General features: G+C 52.2%; 1 protein-coding gene across 1 annotated transcript in view; it reads right to left on the bottom strand.

Annotated features, from left to right (window-relative positions):
• Jakmip1 (janus kinase and microtubule interacting protein 1) overlaps positions 1-10,275 on the bottom strand; it is a 59,600-nt gene that overhangs the window by 38,283 nt on the left and 11,042 nt on the right. Inside the window, exon 2 of the mRNA XM_013023910.1 lies at positions 1,556-1,821. Coding sequence (XP_012879364.1) covers positions 1,556-1,684 — 129 coding nt within the window. The 5' untranslated portion in view covers positions 1,685-1,821. The remainder of the gene's footprint in view (positions 1-1,555; positions 1,822-10,275) is intronic.

Here is a 10,275-nt window from a genome sequence, read left to right as displayed (position 1 = left end):
GGCCTCGCGGACCTTGGCGGCGCGCGCTGCCTCCTGCTCATGCTGGCGGATGAGCGCATCGCGCAGCGCCTGCAGCTCCTTGGTCTTCTCCTCGTGCAGCTTGGCCTTGAGCTCCGAGATGTAGGCCGTGTGCCGCCGCTGCTCCTGCTCGCGCTCCAGCTTGGCTTCCTGCAGCCGCTCGCGCAGCTTGCCCACCTGCACGGGCGCCCGCGTCAGCGTCCCCGCCGGGCTCCCGCCCCGCGCCCGGCGCCCTCCCGCAGCCCCGTCTAGCCTTTCTCACTTCAGTGGTGTTTTATCGGTTTGCTTTTTCCCCCCTTAATGTTGGAGAAACAGGGGAGGGGGCTGCGGAGTCCCGTGTTGGAGCCCCTTCCATTCAGAGCCACGAGGAAGGGCCATCCGTGGCCCACAAACACCTGAGCAGACTGTAAGCCGGCCCGCAGCCCGCACCCGGCCACGCACTTCGCCCTTCTGGCCCTGCTCCCTTGTTTATAACCTAAGCAAAGCCGCCCCTGACCTCGCAGGTTGGCGCAGGGTCATGCACCGCTAAGGGACCCAGTGCTATCTGCACTGTGGACACAAAAAAGGCTGCACCGCTGGCTTGTGCCTGTAGTCCTCGTTCCTTGGCAGGCTGGAATCTGGTGGGTTACAGTTCAAGACCAGCCCAGACAGAAAACGTCTGTAAGATTCTTCAGAATAATCAGGAAATACTGGTCATGTGGTAGAGCACTGCTCAAGTGGTAGAGCACCAGCAGAGCAAGCAAAGCTGAGTGATCATGACTCTCTGGGTTCAAACCCTGGTACTGCGGGGCCAGCAGCAGCAGCAGGTACGGCTGAGGGAGGCTGGCTGCAAGGGACCTGGACCCCCAGTGCCTAGGGCTGGAGGCATCCGTGCTCAGCTCTCAGCCTTGTCTGTGCCCTTTACACCAGGCTGGGTCAGACAGCCCTGGCTGGCTCTGCCCTGAAGTGAGCTATGCCAAGGAAACGGCACAGTGGCGCTAGCACACTGGACACCATGGGGCTTTCTACTGTTTACTTCTGGGCAACCCTGAACTGGGCACTGACCAATAGTGTGCCCTGAGCTGAGAACATGGGCGTTCTGACACTTCTAGTCACTTGTCTGAGGTCCTGAAGCCAGGCAGGGTCCAGCCAAGCAAGGGCAGACACCAGGTCTACACAGTGTGCAAGCCCAGGCTCCGCCCTGTGACAGCCTGTGCCCTGTGCCCAGTCCTCAGCCCCGCATCGTCCCCACTGGCTCCAAAGCACCTACAAGGGTAAAAGAGCTCACAGCACAGAACCAGCCCTGTTCCCAACTGGCCCAGCCCTGCTGGGGGGTCACTCCACCTCATCTTGGACACACTAAGACTCTCGGAGCCTGAGATCACAGCCATCGCATGGCGGGCCGTGCGTGTACCCGCAGCCTCTGCCACGCTGCCTGTGTCCTCAGAATGGATGAGGCGCAGGGAATAGAGACACCCTGGACCAGGCTCTCCACACGCCCTGTGATGGACACAGTGGCCTCTCAGTGTGCCCATCCCCGCACCCCACCCTATCCCACCTTGCTCTTTTCCTGCTGGAACTCTATCTGAATGCTGGTCAGCTTGGCCCGCAGCTCCTCGTTGGCCATCTGCACCACATCCGTCTCCATCTCGGGCTTCTCGCCCTTGCTCCGGCTTTTCTTAGACATGCTTCCTCTGGGGTTGAGCCACTGAGGTCCTGAGGTTCACACCCGCCCTCCAGCAGGCTCAGCTGCCAGCTCTGCCGTGCTAAGCAGTGGCACAGGGCTCCGCTCCTCTTCTTTGTAACCCACCATCACTTGAGATTCTGGGAGAGGGAGGGAGCAAAAGAAGAGAAGGAGGGAGGGAGCTGTGTTAGCAGAAGGACTGACATCTCCCTGGAGGATGCTTCTTGCTTGAGCAAAGAATCCCCTGAGGTACTAACAGGCAGGGTCTTCTCACCCCGCAAGCCAGCCTGCACTTCCTCAGTAACCACACCAGGCCTGGCTCCACTCCCAGCTCTGCTCCATCCTGCCTCAACAGGCGAAGACAACACAGCTACAGCTATGTGACCCGCAGGCCATGGTCTGTGAACATCTATGAGTGGGGGGCCCAGGCCTGGTCTCATCCTAGACTTGAAGGACTTGGGGACAGGGAGTCTTCTTGCACATGCTCCGTCCACACCCCCAGCTACTGGGGCAGGGTCACAGGTCAGAGGACCACACTCTGAAATGGACTCGAGGCCTCTTAGGGTGAGTGATCTCTCCCCTGCCAGGTAGCTGCCACCAGGTTACAGATGAGGAACCGGAGATGCACACAGGTGAGAGATAACCATGGCACACAGCTAATAAGAAACACTCTGCCTGGCTGAGCGGTCCATCTCTGGTCCCAGTCTCCTTGCCACACAGCATAGTACTCTGTGTCATTTGTGCCACCTGCATTTGTCAGTTTGCCCTCCTCTGGGACGTCAGTTCCAAGTCCCTAAGTCCTGGGTTTGTACCGTTCTGTCCCATCTCCAGTACCTAGGACAGAGCCTGGCCTGTAGGTGGCGCTCCCGTACATGTTGAATGTTGACAAGAAAAGGTCATAAAGTGCCAGTCCTGGAACAGGGGCCAGGGATCCTCTCCTAAAATCCTTGGAACACCCTTGAAGGTAGTTGGAGATGAGCACTTGGAAGCACAGAGATGTCAAGTACAGCTGCCTAAGGCCACACAGCTAGAAGGTGGAAGAATGTCAGCCTTCGGGGCCTGGCAGAAGAGATAAGACTGAAAAAGAAGTCTGGGTTGGAGCCCTGGGAGCCCAGGATGCTGGGCAGAGGCAACGCAAGCAGCAGCCACAGCTCCTGTGCACCCAGAGAGCCTGGAAATTGGCCACTGGATACCGGAGCAAGAAAGCCCTAGGCTTTTCCATTTTTCTTTTTTGTATCATTACATGGGCCTGGACTAAGGAGAGTCTGGATGCTTACCCTGAGGGGGTTTTTTTGCTCAAAGCTGGTGCCCTACCACTTGATCCACAACTCCCCTTCCAGCTCTTTGGTAGTTAATTGGAGGTAAGGGTCTCACAGACTTTGTCCTGTCCAAGCTGGCTTCAGATCTCAGCCTCCTGAGACCTAGGATTACAGGCATGAGCCTCTGGTGCTCAGTGAATGTGCTTTTTACAAACGGAAAAAAATGATTAGATACTATCTGCCAGATGAAGCCCAGCCTCAAGAGCTAGCTGGCAGCCTGGGCCCACCCCTCCATTCTCCCTGCCACTCAGTCCTCCCAGACACCACCTGAGGCTACCAGCAGACCAAGGGTGCCCTGTCTACAGGGCACTGGCATCCTCTTGTGCATAAAATTCACCCTACAGAGGAAGGCTGCTGCCACTCATTCTTCCTTATCTCTGGAAATCGCACTGGTGGCATCTTAAACATGGCTAGGGAGGTGTTGATGGACTTTACTAATGGTGGTCATTCTTGGAACCAAACACATGCAATGTGAAGGGCCTGGTGACCTAGTGACTGTTGGTTTCCCTGAGGACGGTGCATCCCCAGGCTGGGGAGGCAGGGAATGCACCCACAGCTATCCATCTACCAGAGAATCGAAGGCATAGGCCGGCCTGCCGCTCCAAGTTTGGAGGGGCAGACAGGACTATGTGAAGAAGCATGACTTCCTTGACCTCCACAGAACACAGTCGGGTGTGTTCCACCAGCCAGGCATAGTAAAAGGTGAAAACACATTGAAGATTCCCAGCAAGGATCACATTTAGACTCAGCCACCCTAGTGATACTGAGATGATCAGATTGGACTTTAAAATAACTGTGACTAGCCAGGCACTGTTGGCTCACACCTGTTCTCCTAGCTACTCAGGAGGCCGAGATCTGAGGAACTGGTTCAAAGCCAGCTGGGGCTGAAAAGTTCCTGTGAGACTCTTAATTCAAACTCCTTAGAAAAATCCAGAAGTAGCATTGTGGCTCAGTGGCAGAGCGCTAGCCTGAACACAAAGGCTCAAAGACAGCACCCAGGCCCTGAGTTCAAGCCCCAGGAAAAGCAATAAAATATCTGTGATTGACATGCTAAGGGCTCCAGAAGAGGCAGGTAACATGAAAGAAGAACAAATGGCTGATGAGGGAAGAGCTGGATAAAGACCCCTGTGACAGGAATGAAAGTCTTCGATGGGCTCATCAGTAGACTGGACACAGCTGGAGAAAGAGCCGGTAAAACTAAAGACATCCAACAAAGCATTTCCAAGCCAGAATGCAATGGGAAAAGATGACTGAGAGAGAGGGAGAGGGAGGAGAGAGGAAGGGGGAAGGGAGAGGGAGAAAGGAAGGAGGGAAGGGAGAGGGAAGGGATGCAGAGGACAGACTAGTCCAAACTGCAGAACAGCAAAAGACATACAATGGGGACACCAGAAGGAGGTGAAAGGGCTGAGGAAATATTTGAAGCAAAGTCTAATGTTTCCCCCTTATCAGACACAAAACCATAGATCCATGAAACCATGAAAGAAAGCAGGAAAGAGCAATACTGAAATAGTTACAGTTAAAAGAGAGAGAGAGACTATCAATCTATAATTCTCTATCTTGTGAAATTATACTCCAAAAGTGAAAGACAGACACAGGGGCACACACTTATAATCCCAGCAGAACAGGAGGGTAGTGAACTTGAGAAAAAAGTGGAGACATAAACACTTCTTCACATCAACAAAAATGGAAAGACTTGGGCATGTAGGCTTGCCTTGAACAACAAAAAAAAGGTTAAAAAAACTTCATTGGAGAAGAACAAGATAGGTTAAAAAAAAAACAAACAGAACAACAAATGATAAAAATTTTAAATTTAGATCCAAAAAGCATTAACTAAAAGACAAACTCTTGCATTTCTCACTCTTCACTAATTTGCCAGATTATTCAAAGCAGTAAGTGCAGCAAGGTGTTTGTGATTTAATTTATGGATAGCTAAAATGAATAAGAGCAGTTTTATCCTGGCTAAGAGACCCAATACATTACACATGAACTAGTATACTGCTATTTGAAAGTGGACTTAGCTAGTTATAAATGTATTTTGTCCACCCTTGTATCACCCTAGGGTAAGGAAGTTTTTAAAGATGTACAAACTCCTCATAAAGAAAAAGTGGAAACATTAGGACTACAGAGGCAGGAAGCAGTCAAAGACAAAAACTATAACAAAGAACAAGTAGCAAATAGTATACAGCATCAGAGACAGTAATCTAAGCACATCAATAATCACTTTAAATGTCAGTGGTCTAAATGTATCCAAAAAAAAAAAAAACACCAGAATCTCAGAGCAGATCAAAAGCAAAAGCCCAAGATTCACTGTAATAAAGCACTGAGTTTCCAGACTTGTATGCACTAAAGCCAGACAACTCATGCACATGCACAGATAACTAGCAAGATGAAAGCACAAAGTAATTTCTAGCCACTGCTAACTAATCTGTCATTGATAAAGTCACTAAACCATAAGCAATCCGACAAATCCTTTCCTTCTGGGGTAAAGGAACTACATTTAAAAAGTATACTCAGAGCTGGGCACCAGTGGCTCACGCCTGTAATCATAGCTACTCAGGAGGCTGAGATCTGAGAATCACTGTTTAAAGCCATCCCAAGCAGGAAAGTCTGTGAAATTCTTATGTCCAATTAAGCATCAGAAAAGCTGGAAGTGGTGCTGTGGCTCAAGTGGTAGAATGCTACCCTTGACCAAGAGAAAGTCAGGGACAGCACAAGCCCTGAGTTCAGGCCCCAGAACCAAAAAAAAAAAAAAAAAAGAAATATTCTCAGTATGTAAAATTATGAAATACTGTAAAACACAGAATAGAATACAACAGAACACAGAAAAATCACAATCACGAATCTGAAGGAAAATCTCAGAGGCAGAGCCTGTTCTCCCGGGGATTGAAATTAGCTGGGCAGGAACTCTAGTCAGTTGGACTCTTGAGTATTTAGGAGCCCCCACTTCCAGCTCCTCCTCCCTCAAGGCCAGCCCCCCTCCTCTGCCATCAAGGGAACAGTGGCTCTGCTCCCAAGTTCTCTGTAAGGCTCACAGGACAGATTCTCTCCCCTAATTTTTTTGTCAGTCATGGAGCTTGAACTTCGGGCCTGGGTACTGTCCCTGAGCTCTTTTGCTCAAGGCTAGCACTCTACCACTTGATTGCAGCTCCACTTCATTTTCTGGAGGTAAATTGGAGATAATAGTCTCACAAACTTTCCTGCTTGGGTTGGCCTGGAACTACAATCCTGAGATCTCAGCCTCCTGAGTAGCTGGGATTACAGGTGTGCGCCACTGGTGTCCTCTGTAGACAATGCAAGATCGATGCAACAACTTGTATCTGTAGCCTCCAAATGTCCCTTATGAGAAGATCCTTAGCGCCGGGTCCCTGAACATTTCCTGTGCTGCCATCTGGCTCAAGACCTGCTCCTCTTTCTAGCTAGTGGCTAATGGGTCAGAAACCCTTTGCTTCTGAGACCCCTGGGCCTTGAGTTACTGCCACAAGCACCTGCTACCTGATTCCAGCCTGCTCCCAGCTGACACCTGACTTCAGGATAATGGCTCCATGGCTTCCAACCACAATCCTACCTATGTCGCTCACATAGCTGAGATCATAGCAGCATGCCACCACACTTAGATTATTAGTTGATATGGGTTTGGAGAATTCAAAAAAGCAATGCAGCTCTCCAGAACACACATCCAGGAAACGGGGCCAGGGTCTGCATTTTGCCCAACTGGACGCTGGAGAGCTGTGGGATGGGGCAAAAGCTCTGTCCATGGGCATCTGGGTCCTAGTCCCTCCTCCCTCCCCCCTGCCAGCTGCCTACAAAGCTCTAGCATTCGGAACAGGTTGAGGCACTGGTCCAGCCACAGGCTGGAGCTCCTGAGCAGTCCCACACCTGCCCCTAGTGGCCAGGGACCAGTGGGCAGAGGAGAAAACCAGGCGGACTGCTTATCATCATCTGAATAACCTCCATGATTATAAAAGCAAAATCAGCCAGGTTTGGTAGCCAACAACTCTAATCCCAACAATTGAGGCTAAGGAAGGAGGACTAAGGGTCTGAGGCCAGCTCAGGGTCCATGAGACCTTGTCTAAAAAAGAACCAACAATAAAATCAGGGGGGGCTGGGAAGGTGGTTCAGTGGTAAAGCGCTTGCCTTGCATGCCTGAGGCCCTGGGTTCGATTCCTCAGCACCACATAAGCAAAAAAGAAAAAAAGCCGGAAGTGGCACTGTGGCTCAAGTGGTAGAGCGCTAGCCCTGAGCTGAAGAGCTGAGGGACAGCGCCTAGGCCCAGAGTTCAGGCCCCACGACCGGACCCAAAAAATAAATAAAATAAAATAAAATCAGGGGCTGACACACAGTAGTGAAGAACTGGCCTGGCACGTGTGAGCTCCCAGATTCAATGCTCAACACCCCAAACTTTTTTAAAGCCCCACGTATATACAAAATCATGGAAGCTGACAACAAATATGAGTGGTACGCAAGACAAATTCAATTCAATGCCACCTCCATGTGTAGCCGTGGGTGTAAGGGAGGGGTCTTGATGGGGAGGGGAACAGCCAGCAAGGGACAGACTCCCCCTCCCGGCACCCACCCCATTCCAGCCCTCCCACAGGCCGCTCTGCCTGACGCTCCTGCCTCGAGTCTCAGGGACTCGCAGGACACACAGAGGCAAAAGTCAAGCTTCGGTGAACTGAAGCCCACAGAGCTCCAAACCCCAGGGAGGAACTACGTTAAAGCTGTAGAAAAAGACCTGACTGACTGGGAGCTGGCTACACACAGACAGAAAGAATGTCGGCTTCATCTGCGTCCCAAAGATTGAAATACAGGCAGAACTTTAATGACTTGATATATATGGAAATACATACAACCATGATAACTAAAGTGTAGTATATGTGGAGGGTGGAGAGGACTGCAATGGTGAAGCTCCTCTGAACTAACTTACAGTCTATCAGTCAGTATCAGGAAGCTGGAACGCATGCTGGGCGGGGAAGGGAAGGAGACAGATGAATGGCGAGAGGAGGGGTGGGCCAAGGCAGTCATAATTTCAACATACTTACCTGAAAATGGAACCAGGTAAATGGAGGGAAGGGGCGGGATTGGGAGAGGTGGGTCGGATGATGGAGGGGTGACACTGATGGAGATATACTATACCCACAAACTGACATGTTCATCTGAACCCCCTTCATACAACTATTGAAGGATTTTTCTGAAATAAATCGTTGTTTTAAAAAAAAAAAAAAAACAGTATCAGCCAGGCACCAGTGGCTCATGCCTGTAATCCTAGCTACTCAGGAGGTGGAGATCTGAGGATCACTGTTCAAAGCCAGCCTGGGCAGGACCATTCGTGAGCCTCTTATTTGCAATTAATCACTAGAAAACCAGAAGTGGTGCTGTGGCTCAAGTGGTAGACGCTAGCCTTGAGCTGAAGCACTCAGGGACAGTGCCCAGGCCCAGAGTTCAAGCCCCACAACTGACAAAAAAATTTAAAAGATCAGTATCCATATCTTCTAACAAACTCCAAAACTTGTATTGAGTTGTCTTTTTTTTTTTCAGTCTTGGGTCTTGAACTCTGGGCCTGGGCACTGTCCCTCAGCTCTTCAGCTCAAGGTGAGCACTCTACCACTTGAGCCACAACGCCTCTTCTGGTTTTCTGGTGGTTCATTGGAGATAGGAGTCCCATAGACTTTCCTGCCCGGGCTGGCTTTGAACTGTCATCCTCAGATCTCAGCCTCCTGAGTAGCTAGGATAACAGGCGTGAGCCACCGGTGCCTGGCTGAGTTGCCTTTTTATCTTTACAGTTTTTTCCCTCAACTTAGGCAGCAACCTGCACCTCCAACCACCAGCTCACCACCACAGCCACCAGCAGGCGCTCTTGACGCCCAGGCTCCCAAGCCCCACCTAGAACCCGAGTGACAGCCTGAGGCTGGCAGGCAGGATCCTACACGCGGCTCAGGCAGCGGTGTTCCCAGCAGCCAGCCATTCTGCTCCCCAGAACGTCACCGCGCTCTTCCTGCAGCTCCACACCCCTCCACCCCAAACTGTCCCAGGCCAGGTACACACCAGCGAGTGTGGGGAGCGGCTGCCATCCACCTCACCCTGGGGATGGCAGAGAAGTGAGATGGGGCAGTGCCAAGTGCTGCTTTACCCAGCCAGCAAGTCCCCCACACTGGAGCGGGCACAGGGCAGCACGGATGCTGCGTGCCGCACACATATTGGCTCAGACTCCTCAGGATGCTTCCAGATCCAGGCTGTCATTCTCTGCAGCCCACGCTTAAGAGACAAAATGGCCAGAAGTGGCCTCACAAGCCCGGGGCCACCACCTGCCACAGGCTCTGTTTAAAACCCATCTCGGCTTTACACATCAAGGTGGGCAGCATCCAAGGCCCGCTGGGTCCCCAGGGCCCAGCCCATAGCCTGACACAGCGGTGCTTTGACATCCAGGAAGAAATACCTGCTTCACGTGGTGCCCGCTGCGCTCAGCCAGCCTGGGCGTGATGAACAGACCCACCGCAGCACAGCACCCGCCGCAGCCTCTGCCCGCCTGCCCCGCCTGACATCCCCCAGCAGACTCCCTCTGGGCCCAGGAAATCGCTCTGCTGCCACTGAAGGGAAGAAAAAGTCTTTCAAAGTGTCTTTGAAGATGCAGGGCTCTCAAGTCAGCTTCCTAGGCCAGCACAGAGAAGAGCTTCTGTACAGAGCCGCACCCCAGCAACCTCCATCCCAGCAAGGCAGCTCCTCCATCTCCACACAGAAGTGGGCAGGAGCCAGGAGCAGGTGCCCGCAGCGTGCTCCCAACACCCACTCACAACTGTGCCCTGGCCCTCCTCCCTCCACCAAGCCTCGGACTGATGGGATCTGCCCAGCCCCATCTAATACCGTTCCTACATCCCGACATCTCAGAGCCGTGGCCCCAGACTACTGCCTGCAGCGCCCCCTTGTGGACCTCCAGCTCTGCCTCTGCTGGCCTCACCTGGAGGTGGAGGCAAACATTCGCGCCCAGTGAACATCAAAGACATCTCTCCAGTGTTGGCTCTAGAAACTCCCACCCTGCCTCGCTGTTCCCACAGCCCTCCAGTCCTCCTCCGCCTCGCCTTACACTCTTAAGTATTCTGAAGGGCTGGACACAAAATGGTTACAGCACAGAGCCAGACAAGAAGGGAAAGGGGAAGAAGAGGAAGGAAAAGGAAGGGAGGGGAAGGAAGAGGAGGGAGAAGGGGAGAGGGAAGAAGAGGAAGGAAAAGGAAGAGAAGGGAAGGGAGGGAGGGAGAAGGGGAGGGGGAAGAAGGGGAAGCA

This window comes from Dipodomys ordii, unplaced genomic scaffold (genome assembly GCF_000151885.1).
Source record: "Dipodomys ordii isolate 6190 unplaced genomic scaffold, Dord_2.0 Scaffold71, whole genome shotgun sequence".
Classification (NCBI taxonomy): domain Eukaryota; kingdom Metazoa; phylum Chordata; class Mammalia; order Rodentia; family Heteromyidae; genus Dipodomys; species Dipodomys ordii.
The sequence above is the reverse complement of the archived record's forward strand: the minus strand, read 5'-3'. Positions and strand labels throughout refer to the sequence as shown.